The following is a 26531-nucleotide window of genomic DNA, read 5'->3' as shown; positions in this document are numbered from 1 at the left end:
TGCAAGCCAACCAAGCCTAATTCAGACACCTAGCATGCGCGTGTGCAATTAAAGGTGCCAGATAGCCACACCAACCAGAGGCCATCATCATGCCAGGCAGCAGTAGCATAAGCTTCCAATACGCCCCACCCCATGTCTTAGAGCAAGAAAGGGATTCCCCTTGCATAATCCATTCAGTCCTTAAAGGGGGAAGGACCAACAACTCCTGCCCCCTAGAAACTTGACTAAGACTTCCTAATTTCAGTCCTACATTCGTCGTGTTTCTCTCCCCCCCGCCCCTCCGTCCACCAGAGATGGGGGAATGAAGGAGGCCAATTCCAGCTCACGCTCGCACTTTATTATAGGCTGAAAAATGGCGAGTGTCAAAGAACCACAACAATATGGGACAGAAGCAGCGAGTGGGGCCCAAAAGCACCGTCCCCACCCCCGGCACAGCCAATCAGCAATAATTTATACAAACACTTCCATAAATAAGTTAATTCATAAATAAAGTTGTAAAAAGACAAAGCAGCAAGGAATGATTTCTGGGGCTGTGGCACGTTCACAGCACTGACAATACCAACACTATCCTGCACACAGCCACACAACAGCAGCGAGGTAGGGACACATCCCTTTCCCACTGTAGTAGTGGGATCACAATCCATCAGAAACAGACAAAAGCTACACAGTTTTTGTTACTGATACACTTCACTGATCTGGCCAGAAGAGCCTTTTCCCTATACTTTCCTCCACTCACAGGAAAGGGTGTTTGGAGATTGTTCCCATCAGAGGTGGACTGTAAGAGTTACAGCAGGTCTGGGTCATTACAGCAGAGTCACTAGGACAGTCTCTCTCCCCTCACCCATCCAAGACACCAAACTAAGTTAGTGTTATGGCAGAAGCGTCCAGGATACTGGATAATTCAGGATAAGAGACAATCCTTCCCTTCAGGGCAGGGGATCTACGCGCCTCCTCTGTTCATCATTCTCAGAGTCAAAGCAAGCTCCAGATGCCCTCCCAACCCCTTTTGGGGCCTGCGTGGGGGGATTCTGGCACTGGCATGGGGTAGGGACAGGAGAGGGAATAAGACAACAGCAGTGACTACTCCCCTGGCAGGGGCTCATTGGCCCATTTCTGCTTGGAAACAGAAGACCCCACGGGGAGCACAAGAGCTGCAGCTCAGAAAAGAGAATGGAGGGCATAGCAGTAAAAGGCCGCCACTGGTTATATACAAAAGAAAAATAAGACAGCCTGCCCTCATCCCACGGGGGAGGGGGAGCAAACAGACAATGGTTAGGCTTGTACATGCCCCCACCCTGCTTTTAACACAAGGCTTCCAGTTCTCCTTTAGAGTCAGTGGTAGCAGGTTTAACTGAAGAGGAAGTGTTCTATCAGGAAAGTTTTGTTTTTGGCAGGATAAAGAAGGAAAGACAACTACTCACACCCTGCCTCCCCCCCGCAGAACAAATGAATAAATACTGGACTGGGTAGAGCCAGAAATTGAGAAAGACGGGAGAGAAGAATGGGAAAGGGTGGAGATCTGGACTGGGACTCGGATTGGGAAACCTCCCCCCCCCACTTCACCTCACCCTCTACTCATCCAGGCCTGGTATCAAGTCTGCAATGCTGTCTACATAGTAGTTGGGCACCAGGTCCTTTGCAGCAGGGCTCTCGCTGGCCATGTAGGCCTGTGCCTCCTCCAGACGGGACACACCAGTCAGAGTCAGGACCGTGGCAAGCCCACAATTCTTGCCGAACAGGATATCCGTCTCCAGCCTATCGCCCACCATGAGGATGCGGGAAGGGTCCACATGAAAGCGCTCTACAATGCAGTCAAACATATACGTGTTCGGCTTCCCCACCACCATCGCCTTGCGCCCCGAGGCTGTTTCCACTGCAGCTGTGAGACTCCCTGTCCCTGGGAAGGAGAGAAATAGGCATTCACAAATCAATATGAGATTTTAGCTACTATGGGACTGGGACTCAGCCACCAGACACAAGGGAGAAACTCAAGAAGAAATGCTTGTTATCCAAGAACAGACAGGGAGTTAGCAGCCCTGCCAGTCAGTGGAATGCAAAGGTCTCCTGCCTGCCTCTTTGAGGCTCGGTGCACTTTATATCCGGAGATTGAGGGGTAGCACTGTCCCTCCTATTCGAGATGGGCCCTTATGGTCAGGGGCAGGCACCAGCTTTTTGTTGTGTGTTTGTGAACCACCAAGCACCATGGGGTCTTGGCTCATGAATGGCACTTCTAGGCACTGTCACCATAACAAATAAAACTATTGGTGGTTCAGTGGTGTTTAAGGATTAGATTGTCTTTTCTAGATAAAGAGAAGGAGAACCACTGTCAGTCATCACCATCTGAAGGGGCATGGCACCTCTCACATAAAGGTCCCTGGCCCAGTCCAGCCACTGGCTGTGGGATGTGAATTAAAGCTCTGGGTGCAGTTTCTAGTGGGATAGGTGGCTTTTTGTAACATGGCCCCATCACCATAGAAACCAGGCCTCCTTGGCTGTCTCTCTCAGGAAGGGACTGAGCCATTCAACCCTCTTCTGGCCCACGGGGCTAGTCCCAGAGATCAGGGCAACTGCCGGAGCTGCAGCTGCCCAGGGAACACCCTGGGGCTCAGCCCGGCAGCTTCAGTGTGGCAAGAGAAGCAGCAGCGCCCAGGCAGCCCCCCCCCCGCGAGCAGAGGGCAGGCCTGAGTCTCTGGGGGCCCGGAGGCCGTAGCGGGGGGGGGACGACCGGATACCCCCCCCCGCCCTCCCCAACTGGAGATCGCAGCCCCCGGGCCTCTCACCCGGGGTGCGCTGCCCGTCGCTGAGCGGGTGCCAGGGGTCGGGGTCGGTGGCCACCAGCAGGCACTGTGGGTCGCGCAGGTAGCCGCAGGCCTCAGACAGCTTAGCGAAGGTGAACTGATCATCGTAGCCGACCAGCACGGCGCGCACCGGCGGCTCGTCCTTCCCGCCGGCCGGGCCGCCCTCAGCGGCCAGGCGCAGCCCGGCCTCCCGCAGCTCCCCGCGCAGCCCCTCCCCGCCCAGCACGAAGACCCGGCCGGGCCCGGGGCAGGCGTCGTCGCCGCCGCCGGCCCCCAGCAGGCGCTGGCGCAGGTAGAGCGCGGAGCAGAGCGCGGAGCTGAAGACCTGCTCGGCCCGCACGCCGCGGAAGCCCAGGCGGCTGAAGCGCCGCTCCAGCTCGGAGACCGAGCGCCGGCTGTTGTTGCTGACGAAGAACGAGGCCTTCCCGCTGCGGCTCAGCCGCTCCAGCAGCTCGGGCGCGCCGGGCACCGCCCGCTCGCCAGCCCACAGCACCCCGTCGCAATCGAACAGCAGCCCCTGCGCCGGGCCCAGCACCTCCCGCGCGCTCGCCCCGCTCAGCCGCCGGCAGGCCGCCATGCCGCTTTCTCCCGCGGGAATGACCTCAGCGCCGGGCGGAGCGCCGCCGCCTATCAGCGCGCGCCCTCGGCCTGATGGGCAAGCCCGCGGCCCGCCCACCTGGAAGGGGCTGGCCAGTGCAGCCCAATCACCGCGGGAGGTGGGGGAAGCGTGACGGATAAATGCGACAGTCCTACCGCAATCGGGGGCGAGGCCTCAGCGTCCAATCAGTAGTGCGGACAGGGTTGACAGACAGGGAGAATTAACCACGCCCATGCAAGGGGAAAAGCGACTTGGAACAGGAAGGCGGGATTCTGTTTGAGTTTCTTCGAGGACCAATGAGAGGAAAGATAGGGAAGAATTGATAGGTGTTCTGAGCCAATCAGCGTCCGTCCACACGCCGCTCTGAACGAGAAGCCGGAAAGAACCCCAGCCGCCATAGCCTATTACAGGGGAAGAAAGCTGTAGGAAGGCGGGCAAAACGAAAATGGCGGCTACATTAGCCTCTCAAATAGCAGGAAATAAACGAGAGGGCGCGGGCAGTAAAGATTGACAGACTCATTATCCTATCAAATATTGCAAAATGCGCAGCGGTGGAGAATGGGAGGAACGACAGCTACCGGTGGGGCTTTCAGTGACAGAGTGGCCAATGAGATGCTCGTAACATTGAATGGGGGTGGGGCTAAGAGAGTGACAGGCTCACGGGCCTGTTTAATTTCATAATACCCGAGACAATGGAGAGGCGGGGTTAGGGGAGATGATTGGCAGGCGGACAGCGCGGCGGAAGCGGGAGTCGAGGCCGGAGGCCCGCCGCAGCCAAATAGGGCTGGGCCTGGGGGCCCGGCCGTGGCTGCGGAGCTGCGGGTGCGAGGCTTCCCTGTGCTCAGCCGCCCGGCTGGGCGCCGGCCCCCAGCGTCTGCCCGGGTCGGGGGACCCGCCCCCCAAAGCAGCAGGGCCCGCCTGGCTGCAGCCGGAAGAGGGGACCCCTGTGCCAGGCGCTGCACAAACACCGTGGGGGGGCAGCCTCTACCGACGCTCGCTTGCACCCGGAATAGCTTTCCAGGTCCATGCTTAGTGTGCACTGACCATCTCAATTCTTATGAGATTCTTCTCATCTCAAGTCCTGTATCCTGCACTTTAAACAGGATTTTCCACCACCACCCCGCCTACCCCAAGAGTTGTAATAATTTCGGGCTTGCCTGGGAGGAGAGAAAGCCAGAGCTTATGTGATTTTCATGCACTGTAGAGAACTAAATGCTGTTGTGTTCTCAGAGGCTAGGGGAAAACCGCAAGTGGGGATAGGGGAACCCATTGTTAACTCAGTGCTGGGATGGTGCCCTACCTCCAAATATTGTCCGTGAAGAGCGGTGGAGAAGCAAAGGAAAGGAAGGGATCAGCCCTGCAAGCATTCAGTGTGACAAAGTTGAGACTTTTTCTTTAAAATATATGTACATATATATTTGTAAAAGTACATTACCAAAGGAAACCGTGAGATACCGCAAAACACAACAGACAGAAAGCAGCAATTATTTTACTGGGTTTTCTCACATACAATCCCAGGACCAAATTCAGACTTGATGAGTGCAGACTTGATCAACCCACTGAAGTTAGTTAAGTCGTACTTGCTTATACCAACTAGAAATTTGGCCCCAAGTCTTTAAATAACTTATCAGCAACATATTAAAAAAATAGTCCTACCCCAAACCTCACCATGTCAATGTCAGATTCTTAGTGGGAGGATTCAGAGTAGCAGCTGTGTTAGTCTGTATTCGCAAAAAGAAAAGGAGTACTTGTGGCACCTTGGAGACTAACCAATTTATTTGAGCATAAGCTTTCGTGAGCTACAGCTCACTTGCTTATGCTCAAATAAATTGGTTAGTCTCTAAGGTGCCACAAGTACTCCTTTTCTTTTTAGTGGGAGGAGTTTATCAGAACTCATTTGAAGGCAAGGTTGGTCCCAAAGGTAGAGAATTATTGCATTGCGTACGTAGAAAACGTCAGAACAACCCTGTGTATCCAAACCTCATTAATTGGAGACTCATCTCAGTCATGGCCTCTGCTGTGTGAATCAATTGCAATTCAGTTCATACACTCCATTTCTCTGAATATGCGTTGAATGGCTCCAAACCATTTTGGATACAGACAAGTTTCCTGTAACTGAAATCCAGTCTTTAAAAAGAAGGAAGAACCGTGAACTCCTTGCTCTCTAGAGTCTGCAGGGTCCTTTGAAAGTGCGAGAGGGGATTTATGAAACCTGAGATTAGTTGAATGAAGCAGAATCATTTGGGAAGGCTAGGAGGGGAATGCTAGATAAACATCTAATGATCCCCTATCTCCTTAGATTGTGGCAGGATCCTAGAACTCCAGGAGCTGGAGTTCGTGTCTTCCTATGGAAAGTTTCTGGTAGTTGGAGGGGAAAGAGCAAGTCCACTGGTACTTTTGCGAAGGCATAGGTAATGAGATGCCAATAAGGAGAGACGAGGGAAGCAGTGGGAAGAGTCGGGTTCCCCATTTCAAGGGAGAGATTGGAAAGCACAGAGATGAACATGCAGGGAGTGTTGGGAAGAGAGATAAGGGAAGCACATGGAGGAGAGGGGAGCACTTTCAAGGCTGGAGACTTGTGAACTACCTTCCAGGAAACATAATCCCATGGATCATCCTGGTCCATCTTCACAAGGTCTCATCTGAGCTGCTAGATAGATTTTTGCCATATGTGGTGTGCCAGACTCTGGAGGAGCACCAGTCCATCTTCCCACCTCCTCCCTGGATCCTTGGCAGGCAGAACTGATGCCTTCAAAGCTTCCAGGGGGTCTCAGTCATTTTCTGGGGACTGGACCATTGCCTGGGGTACGGCTGAAGAGCCTGACCCTCCTGGAGATGATGGCTCCTTTGGCCCTTCTATCTCTGGGGTGCAGTCTGCAGCGGTTTCTGTACTGCTATGTGCAGGAGGTTGGCCAGCTGCAGAGCCCTCATCCCTCATGGTGTCTGGAGGCATCTTGGGGGTCACTGTAGGCTTGGGGGACAGCGGAGCACCTCGACTCTGGCGTCTGGCAGGCTGGGGTGGAAGCGGAGGTGGGACAGTGGGAGCTCGCATGCACCCACTCACCGTTCGGCGAGGGAAGACTTTGGGGTTGGCAGTGCTCTCAGGCACAGGTGGGTTCTGAGGTGTGGGAGTTTGGGTTCGAGGCTGCACCTGTGGCGGGGGCACCATGGGTCGGACTGGGGCGGCTCGCTTCACTGCAAAGCAAACAGGGAAACAAAACTCCTTTTACCAGCTTGTTTTCCATCCATATGGTCCCTACATGGCAGGCCTGCAGCCTGACTCCTGGCTCTCCCATCCTGTACTCCCATGCCCAAGTCCCATGGCGCAGCTCCTTGCCTTCCAGGGTCCAGCTCTTCGTGATGCATTCGTACAGTGCCCAGCCCAATGGGGCCTAATCCCTGACAGGGACCCCACAAATAATTACGGGACTGCCCGTAGCAGCTTTGGCCAGAGGCACCAGTGCAGAGTGCCAAGACCTTCCCCACGGCCAGGGGATGAGCTTGCTGCCTCCACAGAAGGGGCAGGATGGGTAAATTGAGAAGCTTATAGGCATTAATGCCCCACAATGGTGTTCTGTTTGCACTAGATGGGCCACAAGTCAAACTGCATTAGAGACGTCTGTGGCATGACAGAGGCTGGTCCTATGGCAGGGGAGAAGCCCAACAGCCAGAGAGGCCAGAGGTCACCTGCCCCAGCTCGATAAATGCTCCCATGTCCATATTGTGTGTTATATCCCAATATGCCCAGCCAGGACCAGCTCAAGTCCCCGGGCCAGTGCCCCTTTCCCCACATCTCTGGGTCATAGCTTTGCTTAGAGACAGTCACCAACATTATCACCTGCCAGCATCCCCTTCACTCCCAGAACAAGCAGGGCTGGTGAGGGGAAGCCAACCTTGGAACAGGGCAAGATGGGAGCCAGCACTGGTGGGGCCACTCAGGCAGGTCCCTGATACCAATGTACCCCAGTGTGGGCCTCGCCCAGCTGAGGCATACCCCTCAGCAGACTGGTGAGCCCACTAAGCTGCAGTTCCATCTGCAGCATGTCGGTGCCTGGGCCATGCACCAGAAGCGGGACAGACTTTGTACGCATTGAGGTGTGGCAGCCCGCCAGACTTACTTTTGCGTGCGGTGTCATCAGCCGAGGGGCCCGCAGCCTCAGGAGAAGTTCTGCTCGCCTTTGGGGAGACTGGTCCAGAGGACATCTCAGGGTCTCTTCTGCTGTGGGAAAAGGGCAAGTCAGGTCTCTGTAATCACATCTGCCAGAGACATGAACTATGGGCCTCAAATACGTGTGTCTGCCAGAGACACTTCGTGCGACTGTGGCCGGCACATGGGGTGACACACCTAGCATCTGATCATGCTGTTAGCTGCATGGGGTTGTAAATGCGCATGTGCAGAGTTCCAGGATGAATTGTACAGATCAGGAAGTGGGATGGGGTGAGCAGTTACTGGTGCAGGGTGACTGTGCTAAAGACACGTGTCACTGGGGAAACAGATGGAGCTCTCCTCTTGTGACACTGGTGGCCAGGGGTTCCCCTCTCAGACACCCGGGTGGGATATGGCTAGGAGACAATGGTGTTCGATGCAGAGGCAGCTATACAACTGTCATAGGTCAGCAGTGCAGCTTATCCAGGATGCTGAGGAAGGGGGACAGAGAAAAAAGGAGAAGATACTGAACATGACTATTGTAGGATCTATTTATATGGCCTCCTTTACCATAGCATTTGAGTGCCTTTGTAATCGTCAATGTACTGAGCCTCACTGCCCCCCTGTGAGATAGGGTGCTACCATTATCCCCATTTTGCAGACAAAGTGAGGTGCCCATGGTCATACAGGGAGTCTATGGCAGAACAAGGAATTGAACCCACATTTCCTGAATCCCAGGCTAGAACGCTAACGCTGGACCATCCTTCCTCTTGCTCTACCTCAAGAGAAAGCACATATCGGGGCACTGTGAAGCACTCTCTCTTCTGGTGGTGGGCTGTGCGTGCCAAACCTCAAGGTAAGGGAGGAAGATTCAGTTCATATCTAGAGTCTCCTACAGAAGATGCCACTGTCTATGATGTGGGGACCCCATCTCTCTGCAGCGGGCAGGGGACAGACAGAACAGCACAGCCTCACTCACTGCCAGACACTTACGCTTCTCCAGCTGTTAGAGAGGGAGTGCTGGCAGGAAGGGGCTGAGGCGACGGCTCTTCCACTGGAGGGGCTTCGCTGGATTTGATTTCCGTGGGGGGAGTGAACATGCCCGAAACATTGAAGTCTATCTCTTTAAAAAAATAAATAAATAAAGGGAATTAACGCAGCACAGAAGCACCCTCCTCTGTGTCTGCACAGACACTCCCCACACCCAAAGCAAAGCCACCCCATGCAGAGCTCTAGAGGCCTGATCCAAAGGTCACTGGGAGAATCCTATTGACTCTAATGGGCTTTGGATTGTGTTCTGCGAGAGGACAGCCAACACAGAGCATCCTTCAGAACCCACTCACCTACCCACAGGAACCCCTCACTCTCTTCTTCTCAAGTTACTCACGGGGGAATTCTGCGACACTGCACACATGCAGAATTCATGTCCCCTGCAGAAAATACATTTTGCCAGGGAGGCACTGCAATTACACCTTTTGCCCACCAGTGGCTGCTGTGACACCAGAAGAGAGGGCAGCTGGCTCAGAGCTGCAGCAGCCAGCTATGGAGAGGGAGTGAGCAGTGTCTGCCTTCCTCACAGTGCCCTACCTGTGGGGCCAGGTGAGGAAGCACAGGATATGGTGGGGACACAAACACTGTGGGGCACCCGCGGCTGCTGGGAGGGTCACATAGATTGGGGTTCAGAAGGGCTAGTGTGGGGACAGAATGGGGCTGGGACACAGAAGCTAGTAGGGTGACAGCATTGAGCTGGAATGGGATTGGGGGTGCTGGGTCAGATGGGGACAGCTGGTAGAGGGGTGCAGGGCCACATGGAGACAGGGGAAGGAGGGGTGGCTGACAGGTGTTTTGAAACAAATTACGAAAATAATTGAAACTCGTGATTACGTTGTGTTATTTTGACAAATAAGATATGCAGAATTTTAAAATATTGTGCGCAGAATTTTTAAATTTTTGGTGTAGAATTCCCCGAGGAGTATTGAGTATATTGGCCTCAAGTCTGGGAGCAGGCAGCGCCCCCATCACAATGCACCGAGCTTCCAGAGAACAGCTACCCCCTTATCCTCCCTCAGCCTGGAGGCAGACAGCTCCCATCAATATAGACTCTCCAGACCCTGCATGACATCATTCTCCAGGAGCCCCACAGTCCTCCAAGAGCATGCACAGCAGGTCCCGGGGGCTGGTGCCTCGAGTGTGGAGTGGCTGAGAGAAGGACGCCACCCGCCAGAAGGCAGGTCACTGCCAATGTCACTACGTTAGCTCGACCGTGGAGCCCCTGGGCAGCCTTTTGTCACTATATGAGGTTCCCAAGGGTTTCTCCTTGTTCTCACCTGTCCATTTCTGAAACCAGGATCCCAAATTTCACAGTGAGCCATTTGGATTTCCAAGCCCCTGAGGGAAGGGCTGGGTGGGGAGCCCAGCTGTACCTCCTCAGAGATCTCCCTCTTGCCCGGCTTTAAACCATTCTTCATGTTCGGCACTGCAGCCGCCAGCCTATCAGTGAGGGCAGGGGAGGAGAAGGGAACCACCCTGGACAGGACACCCCTTCATGTCAGCGTGGCTCACTCCTTTGAATTTGTACCCTTCTCATCTCAGACTCTGAGCATGCAGGGCCTGATTCTGAATAGCACTCAGTCCTACCTGTTCGACTCTGGTGTCACAGCACTGGCTCCACTGAACTTGCCCTAAGAGAAGCCAGGATCTAGACGAGCATTGCCTTACCTCCAGGGAAGAGGGTGTTGGCATTCTGTATCAGGGCCTCCACGATGCCCACCACCTGGATGGAGGACACGGAGGCCATGTCTAGCTGCAACGGGTCTCTGAGGGATAGAAAGAGAGAGAGAGAGAGAGAGGAGCCATTAGGATGGAGCTAGAAATGGACAGTTAATGCAGCTGTTGCTCCTCCTCTGGCAACAGCGCTTGCGACTGTCTGTCTGCTGAACACGGGCCCTGTTTGGAGGTGAATCATGGAAGGCAGCAGGATGAACCCATTTTATAGCTAGTCAAAAACTTGTGGGGTGCTATTAGCACCAGGGGTTCGCAGCAGAAAGCACAGCCAAGAGGTGCAGCTCTGAGGTTGGGCTACGTGGTGCTGTGTGCAATGAGCACACTGCCCCTTTCACCTTGAAAAACCTGGATTCAAGCCCTGTCATAGGTCACACGTGCCACGAGTGTGCTGGGTCTCAGCCACTGCCCAATAGACATTTGCCCCCCTTGCAATAACTCCCTGTGGATTGGCAGAGCTATGTGCTGGGGGACGAGACTTGGCAGAGGGGCGCAGGTCAGCAGGGAGTTGAATCGGTGGAGTTGAATCGGTAGAGCTGATCCTCGCACTGGAACAGCGGGGGGTGTTTGCAGATCAGGACAGGTGAAGGGGCTGAGGTGTGGGATGGGGGCAAGATAATGAAAGGCCAGGATTGAAGTACATTAGCACAACTGGCTGGTGCGGCAGGACTGGAATAGAAAGAGGTGCATCCAGTAAGGATTGGGGTGCATTTGCAGAGCTGGGGCAGCAGCCTAGAACTGGAACAGTGGGGTGTGGGTGAGATCAGGAGTGCGGTACATTAGTGGAGTTTAGGATGGGAATAGCAGCAGGTGCTGCTGGTCAATACTAAGCTCTATGAACCATTGGGGTTAAAAAAAAAATCCCTTTCTTTAAAAGTTCTCAAACTGCCCTGGATGGTTAATAAATCCCAGCCAGGGCTGGTTGCTTCCCGGCCTCAGCACTTGTTTTGTGGGGAGGCTGGTAGAGGAAACATTCAGAGGTGGTGGTGGGGAGGTTCATGCCCTGGATCACCCCCAGCTGCTGACACCCTGGGGAGTCCCGTGCATTACCCTTTGCTCTGCTGTGACCACAGTAGGTTGGGGCCCAGGACGATGGCGATGTTGCTAGGGGTCATTTTATTCACTTCCTGATGTTCAGCCAGCTTGGCTAAAAACCTGATCAAATACCTGTTGGAAAAGGCAGGCGGTTAGTAAATATCAGGGGAATGCCGCTCCTCCTGGCCCTAGGAATCAGTGCTCTGCATAGCCACATGGGGAGACGGGGATTCCCAACTGGGTCTCTTTCTCTCTTTCTCCCTCAGAACAAGTGGGGATGCCAATAGCGTGGAGACCAGGCCCTGGTCTCAGTGTGAGTGCTGTGCAGGAGAGCAGGGTTCCACTCCTGGGGTTGGCAGGGGGCATGGCAAAGGCTGCGCACACTGTCAGAGGGGTCGGCACCGTGCACTGTAACACACCAAACGTCATCTTAGGAGTACCCCCCCCATCCTGGTCTCTGACTGCCGGGGAGACATCCAGAGGCTGAGGCCAGGATGCTTTGAGGACCGTAGCCCCTTGGTCTCAGGACAGGGGATTGCTCACCAGCTGAGGCACTGCGATACCACAGAGATGGGCAGAGTGTAAAGCCTAGAGACTGAGGGATCCCTGCCCCCTACCTCAGGTTGTTGTAGTTGTCCTGGGGGAGCCGGCTGCAGGTGTCTTGGAGGCTCTGTAGGCGACCCTCTGGCTCCTTGAAACTGAGAGAGGAGAGAGAAAAGAAGAGATTCAATCTGGCCTGAGAGAAGGAAGGATGGAGGCAGTGTCAGAGGGAGAGGTGAGAACCCCGTTTCACTCTCCATTCCAATACAGGCTGAAGAACAGGGGATCAGACTCATTTGGGGAGAGGGCTGAACTTATTCCTATGTGCTCTGCACATGTGGAAAGCCCTCTGGTGTCAGCTGGGGCTTGCAAAGGGATCAAGGGGAGAATATAGCTGTTTATTAGTTATTCAATGCATTCTTGTTGCATTCACTATGAAGAAAAACTGCTTCTATTTAGATCACTGCTATTCCTGCCTTTTGTCTCTCTTCCTTCCCTACCATCTTTTTCCTCTCTCTCCCTTCCCTGTCTTTGTGAGTCTCCTCTGTTCCTTCCTCTGCATTTCCTTCCCTGCAGCAATTCCCAAATGCCAACCCAACTTGCTTCACTCTCACCACCCCACCCCCATTCCATCCCCTAAAATGACCAGCCATTAAATAGCTAATGTTGACAAAGCATCATCATCACTGCACTTTAAAATTGATACTCCAATCAGATAAATAGGGGCCAGCAGATTTCAATCCCCTGAGTCCTTGGCTCTCTGCACACTCAGGCAGACAGCACTGCATGCCTTCAACTCAGTTCACATGTGGAACATTCTCTCCGCAATCAAGGGAGCTAGAAACATATTTTTCTTTTTTTAAAGGAAAGCTTAGACTTTGGGCAATAGGAATATAGCGCTGCCCCCTTTCAACCTGAGCAGCTAGTCAAGTTTGGGGCCCCGGGGACGTTCCAGCTGCGAGCAGGAACTGGTATGTGCAGTGATGTCGCAGCCCTGTCAGTCCCAAGATATTAGAGAGACAAGGTGGGTGCCACGCTGTAGTGCTTCTGGTGAAGACGCCTTGCGGAGGTGGAATTATTAAGCCAATGGCAGAGCTGCGCCAGTGCAAGTTTGTAGTGTGGACCTGCCCTGTCAGTAGGTTTCCCAGCCCCGAAGAAGAGCTCTGTGTAATCTGGAGAGCTTGTTTCTCTCACCAACAGAAGTTGGTCCAATAAAAGCTATTACCTCTCCCACCTTGTCTCTCTCTTATGCTGGGACTGACATGGCTACAACATAACTACACGGCTCCGAGTCACAGGGAGGAAAGGAAGGTGGGGTGGGGGAGAAAAAAGCAGCTGGGGTGTGTGTTGTTAGTGGGTTCCAGATTGTTGCAACAATCCAGTGTGTCTGTTCAGTCCATGATTTTTTGTGTCTAGCAGAGTAGCGAATGTAAGCTCCCAGGCTCGTCTTTTGAAGGTGTTGGGCGGGTTTCCTTTGAGGGTGAGAACTGATAGGTCAGATATTGAGTCACCGCTCTGAGAAAAATGTTCACTCACCAGTGATGTGGTGTGTTTATCCTTTATCTTTTTCCTGTGTGAGTTCATGACAGAGCGTAGTGATTGTCCGGTATCACCCACATAGTTGTTATTGGGGCAGTTAGTGCACTGAATGAGGTACACCACATTTTGTGACAGGCATGTGTAGGACCCATGGATCGCAATAGGTGTGTTATGAGGGGTTTTGATCATTGTAGCAATGGAGACATGTCTGCAGGTTTTGCATCTATTGTTCTGGCAAGTCTGATACCACTTTGAATTGGTGCGTCCTGGTCAGAGGGGAGCTTGCTTCTGATGATGAGCTTGGAGAGGTTGGGGGGATTGTTTGAAGGCCAGAAGAGGGGATTCAGGAAAGATTTCTTTCAGGATGGGGTCTCCATCGAGTATGGTTGTAGTTGTTTGATTATACCCTGTATGGTTTCCTCCAGTGTGGGGTGATAGGAGACAGTTAGGGGTGGGAGGGGATTTTATTTCTGTATTGAAGCAGGTTCTCTTGAGGTATTTAGGTGGCTTGTTTCATGATGCAATCTACTTCTCTGGTGGAGCGTCCTTGTTTGGTGAAGGCGGTTTTGAGTGTATTAAGGTGCATATCCCAGAGCGTATTCTGCGGTATGCGAGTGCCTGGCTGTAGATAACAGCTTTCTTGGTGTGTTAGGGGTGGTTACTGGATCTGTGAAGGTAGGTGTGGCGATCTGTCAGTTTTTTGTATCTAGCTGTCTGTAGGGTTCCATTGTTGAAGCTGATTGTCGTGTCCATCAAGTTGACTAGAGTGGGAGCATCCCAGAGAGAGTTTAATGGACGAATGGTGGTACTCGTAGTTGTAGTAGAAATCTGTGAGAGAGTTTAAATTGTCTGTCCAGAGGATGAAAATATCATCCATGTAGAAATTGGTGACAGTCAGGGATTTCTTTGGTGCAGTTTTGCTTATTTACAAAGAATTTACAAAGTTCTGTGTCTCTGAACACAGAAGGAATCAGATAGCAGGACACAGCTTCTTTTGCTCACAGCACCAAGAACATTCTTCTCAGCCTGCCCCTCCTCCCCCAAAAGTCCTCTACCCATTTAGTCCAAACTCCCGGGTGGGTTCACAAACCCCTTTTTGTGTTAGGTGGGGGAGCTTCTGATTAACTCATCCTGACAGTTATGTTAACTGAAAAGTGTATTCACACTCAAAGAGGTTTGTGATGGAAGCCACCAGTACCTCTCAGCATAACACTCCCCCCATTTTAGCTCTGCCCATCATCCTGATGATGCCCCAAATGGTGACGCCCTGTATGACCCATCCCAAACAGAAAGTAAATAAACAGTTTAGCAAATTAAAAATGATACAAGGTGAATGATTTATATAGGTACAGTGGCCTTCTGTCCAGACGTTTTCACATCACCAGCCCAAATTGCTTTTTATTCCCATCCAGTAGCCCTCTCAGATTTTTCGCCCCCCGCACTATGGACTTTCTTTAAACAACCGGGGAGAGGGCCCCTTTCAGTCAGCCCCGGAGGGATGCCTGTTGTCTCTGTGGAATTTTCTGGCTGAACCAGCCCCTGCTTATTGTTTGAATGGGGGATTCACCTCTGTAACAACTTTTCCAGTCTCAACTTCCACAGCTACATTCTCAGATTTGAGGGGAGGGGGGAGGGAAGAGCCAAACTGAAGCTCTGTGCCCCATACCATAAGCCCTAGCATCTGTGTCCAGCATGAAAGGGGTTTTGAAACATGGATAGGCCAAGACAGGAGCAGTCATCACCAGAGCCTTTCTCAGCTCTGAAAATGCTAAATCACACCCTGAGGGCCAATTAAACGGTTTCCCTTCTTCACTATTTGCTACTTGTCAGAAACATTCAGCAAATGAACAGAAATCAATTCCTGTTTCAGATTCACAAGAGCTTGAGCAGCTAAGAATTCCCTGAGATTCTGGGTCTCGGAACAGGTTTCAACCACTCCCTTGCTGGGAAGCTACTACAACATGTTCTTGCAATAATGGTTGCTGCCCCTGGGGGCAGGATAGTTCACTCACTGTAAATCAATTGCCTACATACCATTTGTCTCACCTGCCTGGCCCACACCTTTCAAGGGCAATTGCCACAAGACTGACTTTGTAAGGCATCTTTCCTGGCACTGATTCCACAGGCATTAGCCATAATGAAATCCAAGCCAATTCTGAGCTCATGCACGATGTCAGCCACCCAGACTTCTTGCTCGAATTCCAGAGGTCCATTCTTCAAACCCAGTTTGGGACAGGTGCCCTTGCCCCAGTCATTGTCTCCACTTGAAACCGGTTAGGTGGTTCGGTTTGGGAACCCCGGTCCCCAAGACGTTTTAGTGTATCTGGTTTAATAAGCAGCTGTGTCTGAGCCAGTGTCAATCACCGCTGTGCATTCTGCAGATCCTACTGTAGTCAAACTCCCATGATTGTTGTTCAAATGCCCACATATAAACAAAAATGGTGGGGCTGATCCTGGTACCTCCACCAAGCTTTGCCCTTTCAGCTTGGGGTACCCCCATTTCCCAAACTGGGAGAGAGAGAGACTTTCACTAGCCACTTGTGGCAGTCTATGTTGGCCTACCTGACATTTATAACAATCCTTTTTGTGGCCAGTGTTGTCACAGTACCAGCGTTTAACTGAACCGTTTCCTTTAATTTTTGCGTACAGGTCAATTTCTCTTCTTTTACAAATCGAATGTGTCAGTTTTTGTCATCATTCAATACGGTCACAAACCAGATTAAAATCCCCTCTTTCATCACACACATCAGATGCAGAGCTGTACTTACAGGGCTCATGGCAAGCAGTTTCCCTCTTCCTCACTAGCAGATGCTTCCTTCCTTGCCTGGTGAACTGCTGCAAGAAAATATTCAAATTCTGTGGCCAATTCCCCCAACCTCTCAGTGTGTCTTTGGCGTCCTTTCGCTGATATTGATCTTGATCTGCAAGTCCAAGTCCCACTGCAAATCCAAGTCCCCTTGGTGTTATCTGGGTATGCCATGAACACAAGTCTCTGCAGGCCCTCTGCCAGTTCAGATGGAGTTTCTTCTTTCCCTCTCTTTCTAGCTCTTAGCTGTGCCCTGGCCAGCTCAGGTTGATGGCTAGCTCCAAACCACATGTTAAGGGCTTGTACCAGGTCTGGATTACACAGTCTGTTTTCTAGCGGTAAGATCTGCAGCACAATCAGAGCTGGGTCACCCATGTGGGCTGTGAGTAACACCCCTTCCTGTCCTTCCTCCCAGCCATTCATTGGCACTATAATGTTGAGTTGAACCACATAAGCTTCCCAGGGAGTTTTTCCCTGAACGATAGTGGGGTTTTGCCTCATTTGAGTTGGGACAGACCAACCTCTCCTCTCTGGGCTGCTGTGGATTACAAACTGGGTAGAAACCTTGTAAATGTCCGGTCTTCCCCACATCCTCTGGCTGGCTCAATTCCTCATTCAGGCGGTGGCCTTCCTCTGTGGTCAGCAACCCTTTGGGTTCCTCTGGACCTGAATTTTCAGCTCCTTAAGTCCTTGCTGCAGCTCATCTCAGTTAGCCCATTCCCAGTTGGCTAAAGCTTTCTTGGCTACGCTGTTTTGTGGGAAAACTTCTGGCCTATGGCAGTCCGATTGTTGGTCACCTCATCAATCTGTTTCATTCCAGCCTGGGTGTGTTTCAGCCAGGTTTGCCAACCTGCCTGGGCACTTCATCATTGGTGCTCCAACACGGATCTCATCTTGGCCTGCAAGTCATCTCTGAGCCCTTTCTGGGAAACCTCCAGCTCTTGTCTTAATGCCTTTTGCAACGTCTCCAGCTCCTGTTTGAGGGCTTGTTTTATATCCTGCTGGCCATTTTTGATTTCTGCAAGCCATTCCAGGATTTGTTCCATCTTGGTTCCAAGCTCACAGGCTCTCTCCTTGGAAACCAGATCCCACGCCTTGCATGAGTGTTGCCCCTTTTCAACCCAAAATGTGAGGCCCTGGGCATGGTTCAGTTGAGAGCAGAAGTTGGTGGTAGTCAGGTATTTGTCCAAGGTAGTTTTGTTTAGTTACAACAAAGAATGTACAAAATCCTGTGCCTCTGAAAGCAGAAGGAATCAAATAGCAGGAAACAGCACCTTTTGCTCACCATACTTAGAACACCCTTTTCAGCCTGCCGCCTGACCCGAAAAACCTCTCCCCAGGCTCCTTCCAAGGTCAGACTGTCTAGACACCGTGCTTTCAGTTGCTCCTTTCCTTACAGACACGCACAAAACACAACAATACTCAGCAAAAGCCCTCTGCCCACTCAGTCCAAACTCCCAGGGCTGATTCACAACCCCCGTTTGTGTTGGTGGGGGGCTTTGGATTAACTCATCCTGGCAGTCACGTTAATGGAAGAGTGCATTCTGCTCAGTCTCAGAGAGGTTTGTGACCGATGCAGTCACCAGTACCTCTCGGCAGAATGCTATCCATACATCATGCGGGCCAGATCTAACCTGCGGACCCCTATGTTTGACACCCCTGCTGAAGAGTCCATAATCAGAGCGGTCCTTTTGATAATTTAGCCTGCTTAAGAATGTCCATCTCTCTGGTTCTTTCTTACCAGGCTACTTTAAACCAGTCATCGTAGAGTTCATAGGTCATCAAGGGTTGGGGCAGCTCTCGCAGGTAGGATTTCAGTGCACCTGAGATGGAGGCAAAGGGTCATGCTTTATAGAAGGGGTCCTCAAACTTTTTTTTGCTTGGAACCCCTTTGAAATTATTTCAGGCTTTGATGACCCCCCCATACCATGCCACACTTACTTCTGCACTGCTGCTGGGGCCAGTGCTGCCTTCAGAGCTGGGCACCTGGCCAGCAGCTGCTGCTCTCTGGCCGCCCAGCTGTAAAGGGCTCTGGCTGTCAGCTCTGTGCATGGCTGACAGCCAGAGCCCCGGCATGTGCAGGGGCTGACAGCTTGCCACCTCCCCATAATAACCTCATGACCCCACCCCCAGTTTGAGAACTGCTGCTTTAAAGATAATACCATGCTTCTGGGGCTGCCACTCATCCAGTCAGTGTCTCCGGGGCCCTTACCTTGGGCCTCCAGCACGTACCTGCAACAGCGTGTGGGTCAGAGTAGAATTCCTCCAGTGCGTTGGAGCCACTGGCCAAGCTGCACTTCAGCTTCCTGAGCACCGAGGCCCCCGCTGCCAACCTGAAGAGCCCCTAGAGGAGGGAGGTGAGAGACAGCGTGACAGCAGGATGGACTGGCTGTGGTTGGGGGAAGGAGTTGGGCAGCAAGCGGCACCTACCTCCTCCCTCATGCCTGACGCCAGCAGCATCATGACACAAGCTTCAATAGGAAGGGCAATCTCCCGGCCCAAAGTCCTCAGGTGCGTCTCCAAAGGCACCCCATAATACCCCGACACTGGGGTATCCACGGAGAAAGGGGGCTCTGGAAAAGAGGAGAGAGATCAGGTGGGGGTGGAGGACAAACCCCAGTGGAGAGGGTGCTTGAGTCTCTCTCCTAGTCCTCTGGTTCTAGGCCAGGCTCAGGCTGGGGAGGGATCAGTGCTCATCACCATCCAACAGCCAGCTCTGTGGTAAATGAGGTGAGAGGGGTCAACCCATTTCCTAGCAGGACAGGGGCTCCAAACCGCCATCATCACGCCTGGCTGTAAATTGCCCTCCGATCGGCAGTCCCAGCAGGGAGGCCGAGGACCAAATGAGCCGTGGGAGCCGAATTCTCCTCTCACTCCAAGCTCTGGTTTCTCCAGTGAGGACTGAGGTACATTGGCAGGGGTCAGTTTGGTGAGCAAAGCTTGCCCTGCTGCATTCATACAATCCCAGGATAACTGGGTGAGGAAGAGAGCTGCCCAGCAAACAGGCTCAGTGGGAGCTTGGAGACACCCTGAGGAAGCGGTAGAGAGAATTGACCCCTTCTGCCTACATTCCATGTGTAGTTACTCACACTGTCATCCACAAAACCCTGCCCCAGCCCGGCTTGTCCCACCCACCTGCCTGGCTGTGGGTCTCCTTCAGCTCTGCCAAGACTGTATCCAGGGATTCCAGAGACTTCCGGTGGTACTGAGCTTGGATTTCCAGCAGCTGCCAGACAGATCACAGGCAAATCACAAAGCTTTACTCTGCACAGTATCTCTCAGAGACACTGGATCTTGGGGGATTTGACAGGGATGGGTGCTTTCAGATGGGACGTGCAATGCAAAGGAGAGTGGCGAAGACGGAGTGGGAACAGCAGGGGAGAAGCCTCTTTTGCCAGTAGCGGCGGGGCGGTGGGATGGGACCGAGAAGAGGCCAGTGCAACATGGAGATCATAGGCGACTTGTACACAATGGGAATGAGCTGGGGTGAGGGAACAGCACGGAGGGCTGGGACTTACTTTGATGAAGTAGTTAGCATAGCTGTCCTCCTTGGTGGAAAAGTGATAGAGGTCAGCCATGTATTCATCCTGGAAATGAGATAGAGCGAACATTAACCTTCTCCTCAGCACCACCACAATTAATCCCACCAGTCCCCCAGACAGTGCTCCCATCGCCAGATCTGGGCCATGAACACACAGCAGGCTACATCAAGAGATGCAGGGGATCTTACTGGCATTTGGAGCAGAGGCAAATGAAGACAGCAGCCCAGAGGAGCTGGCTCGTTAGATTTGGGGTTACACTGGTCAGCATTCACATTCTCCCTTCAGCCCCCCAGGAAATAAGTCTATGCTTCCTCTTTGTTATTAGGATTGGGGTTGAGGCCCCAGCGAATATCAGGGTCCTGTTGTGCTGGGTGCTGCATAAGAAACAGTCCTTGCATGGAGGAGCTCACCATCTGGGCCAACAAGACAGACACAGGCAGGGAGGAAGGCAGAGTTGTCACCCCCAGGGACCAGAGGCACAGAGAACTGAAGCGACTTACCCAAGGTCCCCCAAGGAGTCTGTGGCAGAACTGGGAGCTGAATTCAGCTCTGCTGAGTGCCAGGCCTGTTTCTGAGCCACAAGACGGACCTTCTGTTGTACAGTATGTTCCTCTTTGCTGCAGGTTTCTCAGCTCCGTGGTGAGCACCCCACCAAGCTCTCCTGCAGTGGCTTTACTCTCGGACCACCACACTGCTACTCTAAACCCTTTCCTACTCGATTACACTGGGGCCTGGGGCTGGCATTGGAGTTCGCCAGCTGTCTATCCCCTCTGGAGTTTGGGACACAGCCATCTTACCAAGCCAGCATACCACTGGTGCTGGCTGTGTCTGGACCAACCCTCTCACTCTAGACAGAGCTCTAGCCTGTAACTAGTGACTGGCTCCTGGGGCCTCCCGGGACACAACTGCTAACGATGAGCTCTCAGAATGAACCCAGACCTGGCCTCCTTTCCCCCACTTCGTGTCATCAGCTTCCCCTCCTCAAAGAGGACTCATTTTCCACTTGCCTTACACTGCTCCACCCTTCGCTTCACCTCCTCTTCCTCTTCCTTCAGGTTCTCCAGTTTGATGGCAGCGGACGACCCCCCGGGGCCAGGGCCAGCACCAGCACTGTTACTGGAGTTCTTGACAGCTTGGTTCAGCCTTTGGGTTGCAAAAGAAGAATCAGGCCGACATCCTGGAAGCCTGATGGCATTTAATACCAGGGATGCTGACACTTTAAATGGAGAGGCCCAGACCCTCCAGCCCTCTCCTCCATCCACATCAGAACTCTGGCCGATATGTAAATACGCCTAGAAGCAGGAGGGTTGCCCCTCTCTTTCCCCTTGGCAGAGCATTTACTTGTGGGTTAAACCCTCCATTTCTGCCCCGGCACAGGATTTGCTCATTCAGAATGTGTGAACATAGATAAACCTCCCCCACCCCTGGTACCAGGACCTGCCCTAGGGGCATGGGCATACAGGCCAATAATCCCTGCACCAGCTGGAGTCACCCACACGAAGAAGAACTGAGCATTTTGCTGCCCCAGGTGACTGCCTGTTCTGCTTGTATAGCAGAATCCAGTGTCTTTAACAGGAAGGGACTTCACGAGTGCACACTGCATCTGGACTCATCCTTGTGTGTCAGGGACTTAGATCCTTTCTGATCTGAGGGTGCAGCTGTCAGCTCCCCCCGCCCTCAATCCCCACTCTCAAGGGGCAATCATCTGGATCACAGCTGCAACCCACCACTCTCCCCCTCGCTCAGTACCTGCTTTTGATGGAGTTCCAGTCCGAGATCAGCTTCTGAAGATTCTTCTTATGTTTCAGGATGACAGGCAGCTCCTCCTAGCCGAGATTGGGATGAGGGAGTTAGTTACAGATCCTACCCCTGTGCTGCCAGGAATGGCTGCGTTTTGTGCAATCACAAAGAGAGAGAGGCAAGAAGGTCGGGGAGAGAGCAGAGGTGGGCCAGAGAGCACAAGCAGGCAGGAGAGACGGAGGGAGAGTGAGCAAAGAGGGGATGGGGAAAGCAAAGATAAGAAAGAGAAAGATCAGGGCTACCTCACTCAGTTTATTCAGAGGCTGTAGGACGTCTCTCTCTAAGGTGATTTCAAACTCAGACAGGACTTTGGCCAGCATGCTTTGTATGAAGCAGCTCATCTCTAGAGCTCTCCTGTAGGAATGGAAGGGGAGAATCGCAGCAGGTCTCAAACACCCTCCCCCTCTCCCTGTGGGGTAGTGCATCAGGGAGGCAGGCAGTGCCAATCCTGCTGCACTCAGAGTTGGAGAGCACAAACCCCCAAGCGCACGTGCTCAGAGGTGGGGTGCCGCCCTGTGGCTGGCAGCGTTAACCTTGATGCAAGTGCTCAGAGGCTCAGTCTGGGAGCATGAACCCCTGAACCAGTGCCCTGGGGATAGGGTGACAGGGCAGCAAATGTGAAAAATCGGGACAGGGCGGGTAATAGGAGCCTGTATAAGAAAAAGACCCAAAAATTGGGAAAAAGAACAGGAGTACTTGTGGCACCTTAGAGCCTAACAAATTTATTAGAGCATAAGCTTTCGTGGGCTACAGCCCACTTCATCAGATGCATAGAATGGAACATATAGTAAGATTATATATATACAGATAAGTTGGAAGTTGCCATACAAACTGTGAGAGGCTAATTAGTTAAGATGAGCTATTATCAGCAGGAGAAAAAAATCGGGACTGTCCCTATAAAATTGGGACATCTGGTCACCCTACCTGGGGAGTGTGTGCTGATTGTACCATATGCACTGATACTTTTCAGGGCACTTACCCGAGGCAGGAATCGGTGTCTAGTTCTTTGAAGCTCTCAGCCATAGTCATGGAAAGAGCCATCAAGGGAAGCTTCTTCTGCACAGAACCAAGGGGTGGGGACGGAGGGGGGAGAGAGGAAACAATGAGCAGACAGGTCAGATCCTCCCTCCCCCTCCAGTGTGGGAGTGACACCTTCAGCACCACAACCTGCTGATGGCAGGGCCAGCCAAGGAAGTGCCACCTCACACAGGACACATTTCACATCCGTCCCCACCTCACAGTCCCTCCTCAGAATCCTCCTCACCAGCCTGAGAATCAAAGCAGAAGCCAAGGAGATACACGGGAGGGGTTATGATGCAAATGGCTACTATGGTCTTTAAGGCTCCATAACCCTGCCTCACTCTCTCCAACTAACCCCCACCCTGCACAGATCAGACCCTCCACGGTGGAGGGGAATAAATGTGCCGCTGTAACACTCAGGTCTCAGGCGCTTTGCACCCTTGAAGCATCTTCCACCCAGCAGAGTCTCGCATGGAGCAGCTGGGCTTGGCTGCTGGGGGAGGGGCTGACAACCACTTCATGGGTAGGCTGAAGAGGCAGCTTGCCAGGGAGCGGAGCCTGGGACAGAGGCACTTACCACTCGTTTGTCCATGTCGGCCCCACACTGTCCCTGCAGGCATGCCTGGAGCTTCTTGGATACATTGTGCGCTGCCCGTTTGGCTGGCTCGATTCTCTGCTCTATCTAGAGAGAGGGAAGAGACTGGGAAGCCGGTGGGGCTGGGCTGGGGGATTCCCTTCCCCAGCCACCCCTCAGCGTATCAGGTTCCAGGGTTGCCTTGGGGTCTCTCTGCTGGGGTTTCCTAGCTGAGAAGGCAGCTGTGTGTTGAAGGAAGAGACCTTCCGTTCTTCCAGTGTGGAGGGTACGGGGTGACCCCCTCTGCCTATTGACATCCATCCATGTCCCTCTGGTGCCTCCCCTGTGTGTGCGAGATCTGGTGGGGTGTTGTGTCCCCATCCCACACCACTGCCAGAGAGGGGTGGATGGCTGGACTCTGAAGCCTTGCCTACACTATAGGTACAGCCTGTTTGCATGGTGACCCTCTTCTACCACCGCTTGATTTTGCCTGTGTAGACTGGACCCATGTCACAGTTTCCTTAATGTGGTTATAACACGGGTTTGTCTGGTCTACACTGGAAAAAAACAACCCACGTTCCAGTGTGGCTAGGCTGTGTTGTAACTGGGGTCCCTAATGTGGCTAGAGACATAGTGTAGACAAGGTCTCAGCAGCAGAGCTAGCATGGGAGGCAGGGCTCAGGCTTGAGGTTAGCTCTGTCCCCCACTGATGTAATCAGGGAGGCTTGTCAGAGGTCTATCACCCACTACTGCACCTAGGTACCATTCCAGGATGCAGAAAAATCCAGGCTGAGGCTTCCCTGTAACTTTGTTATAAACATGGAGAGAGAGTAACTCATATGCAGACACACCAGATGTTCGCCCCACATGCAGGCACAGGCCCACACATGCCCATGGACCGAACCCATGCCTTACCTGCAGCAAGTCTTCAGTCAGGAACTCTGCTGTTTCTTGGGATCTGGTGAAGAGGGCGTGGGAGGGAGAGAGAGAGACTTATTACAGTTGGTGACCTCCAGCCAGCCTCCTCCGGAGGGAGGGCTTTGAACCACAGCGGCTCTGGGTAGGTCCAGGGGGATGGGAGATGGTGGGTCCTGAGTCATCCCGTTTAAGGCTGGGCTTGACTAAGAGGAGCTTTCAGGTGGGCCCAAAGGAAGCAGATGTGAGGCATGAGAATGGCTCCCAACCTGAGAGCAGAGGGGGCTGGGACTCAGGCACAGGGCAGAGTGATAGCACTGGAGGTCCACGCTGGCTCCTTCTCAGCTGAACAAGGGATCTAGGTCAAGATTTTCAGAAGTGTCTAGTGATTTGGGGCACCCCACCAGAGACACTTGATTGTCAGGAGGCGCTGAGCTCCCGCCCTCTAGTGATCAGGGCCCTTCAAGACATGTCGGGGTTGGGCACCCAAAATCACTAGGCACTTGAGCAGCTTTTGGCCCCAGTTCTGGTTCTTCTCCTCCTCCTCCTACCAGGGGCTGCCCGCAGAGTCCATCCAATCCAGGGGCTTCTTCTTTCAGGGACTGTGCCCAGTGTGAAGGGCAGGTGAAGAGGAGAAGACCACTTTAATGCAGAGGATATGGGGAGAAGAGAGCCACTGCAAGTGCCCTAGTCCTTACGCAGGGGGAGGGGGAATTGAGGGAGGGGACTGCTTTGGGGTAAGGGGAAGACCCTGCAGCAGCATAACCTATTGCTCCCAGTGAAAGACCCACTCGCCTGGCCTGGGGGCTCAGGCAAACAGTGAGATGAGTTCAAGCCATTCTCAGCCTCCTGACATTAGAAAAACCAATGTGGGTGTGTGGGTGAGAACTGAGACAGGAGAGCCCAGCCCTGCCAGGGCTTTCAAGGTTTTGCAAGAGGAACAATTAGAAAGAAAAACAATCAAGCAGAGGTGGCACTGGGCTGGGGAATGGCAGGAATGGAAATATAGTTAGAGACCCAGAGCAGAAAGGTGAGCAGGGCATACGCCCAGAGCCCCCTCCCCTCTCATCAGCCTACCGAGACACTCCCCGCGCCCCTCTCCACCTCAGGCAGGCTTTTCCGATACACTGGGGGATACAAGAGGAAGCTCCCATGGTACCGTGTGGAGGATTTAGCTCCAAATGGGGCCTCCAGCCCAGGAGGGAGAGCAGCTCTGGTAGGGAATATTCCTTTAGTCTTGTTACTCCTTTTCCTGCATCTCTGTTCCTCTCTACCCCAATGGGACCTGGGGGATTCCCTCTGCTGCAGACTTCTACACTTCCCTGGCCCCAACCCCTGGCTGCCATCCTGCCGCACAGAGGGGCACAATGCGACAGGCCCTCCCTGCCTAGCCTGTCAGGCTTAGGGTTGCCCCCTGGCCTGATTTTCATGGGGCTGAACCACACCATCGAAGCTGAGCTTACAGGGCAATTCGGGGCCTGGCTGGACGGAGGGGCCCTGCTGCTTGGTCCAGCAGGACAAGTGGAGCCAGCCAGCTGCTCTTGGTTAACCTGGCTTTATAAACGACCAGAGGGAGTCGCTACTGAGCACCATTGCTGTGCCCCTCCAGCTCTCCCAGCCAAGAGGGCCGAGTTAACCAAGCCCCCCGGGGTTAGCTAAAGCTTCCCCAGAACTGGGGCTGCTCCGAGCAACCCCGGCCCCCTTCCTCGGTCACTCAACCGCAGGGCCTCAGTGGTCGTCACAGCTTCTCCACTGGCTCCTGGCCAGGCATGCATCCGGCCTACGACCTGCTGCAAGGCTGGGGGGTGGCGGTGGCAGTGGCGGCTGGGCAACGCTCTCCGGTGCAGCTTCCTGCCCTCCCTGGCAGCCCCACCAGCGGGGAGCTGAAGGGCTCGAGGCTGGGTCCTTACCGTCCCGTGATGCTGGGATGGGAGAGCTGCTGCCGCATCCGATTGAATTGCCTCTTCATCATCTTGGGAGCGGAGAAGAGAGCGTGGCACCGACCGCCCCCACGAGTGGCTTCCCCCACTCAGCACCAGCCAGTTGCACTTGTCATCGGAGGAGCCAAAGCCCGCTGCCTCTTCCTCCCCGCTGCGCTTCTCGGTACTTCCCTCTCTCCTCTCCTCCCTCCCCACTCGGTTCTTTCGCTCCGCTCTGACTTCGCTTCAGACTCCCGCCCTTTTCTCTCCTCCCTCCTCCGGTGCCCTCACTCCTTCTTGCTCATGGGTTTCCTGCCTCCCTTTTCTCCTCTAGCCCCTTCTCTCACTTCTCCTTCCTTCTCCTTCTCTCCTCGGTTTCCTCTCTGGTCTGGTTCCCACCCTCCCCCTCCCCCCGTCACTGCTGAGCAGGTAAGAGCTGTCAGTGCTCCTGTTGCTGCTCTCTGTTCCTGTCACCACCCCGCAAGTATAAATAATTTCAGCCAAGCCTTAAAGGGGA

General features: G+C 53.3%; 1 protein-coding gene across 1 annotated transcript; it reads right to left on the bottom strand.

The window, feature by feature from the left end:
* Positions 1-322: 322 nt before the first annotated feature.
* SH3BP1 (SH3 domain binding protein 1) lies at positions 323-26067 on the bottom strand. Its single transcript, XM_074954216.1, has 21 exons — positions 26006-26067; positions 24096-24138; positions 23184-23288; positions 22566-22642; positions 21829-21940; positions 21536-21612; positions 20794-20929; positions 19763-19831; positions 19380-19470; positions 18675-18817; positions 18477-18588; positions 17986-18067; positions 11977-12057; positions 11375-11491; positions 10262-10359; positions 8537-8666; positions 7515-7615; positions 6222-6591; positions 4081-4318; positions 2781-3474; positions 323-1897 (listed from the first exon to the last, which is right to left on the bottom strand). The coding sequence occupies exons 1-21, from the start codon at positions 26065-26067 to the stop codon at positions 1572-1574; spliced, it is 3264 nt and encodes a 1087-aa protein (XP_074810317.1). The 3' UTR covers positions 323-1571.
* Positions 26068-26531: the final 464 nt, after the last annotated feature.

Source organism: Natator depressus, chromosome 1, assembly GCF_965152275.1.
Source record: "Natator depressus isolate rNatDep1 chromosome 1, rNatDep2.hap1, whole genome shotgun sequence".
Lineage (NCBI taxonomy): Eukaryota > Metazoa > Chordata > Testudines > Cheloniidae > Natator > Natator depressus.
Note: the sequence above shows the minus strand (reverse complement) of the source record. Positions and strands in the feature narration are given on the sequence as shown.

Coding starts and splice junctions, on each gene's coding strand:
- SH3BP1 (XM_074954216.1), bottom strand. CDS start 26,067: ATGATGAAGAGGCAATTCAATCGGATGCGGCAGCAGCTCTCCCATCCC. Junction 21,941..22,565: donor GACACCGATTCCTGCCTCGG/GTAAGTGCCCTG, acceptor CCATTCCTACAG/GAGAGCTCTAGAGATGAGCT. Junction 11,492..11,976: donor GACAACTACAACAACCTGAG/GTAGGGGGCAGG, acceptor CTTTTCCAACAG/GTATTTGATCAGGTTTTTAG.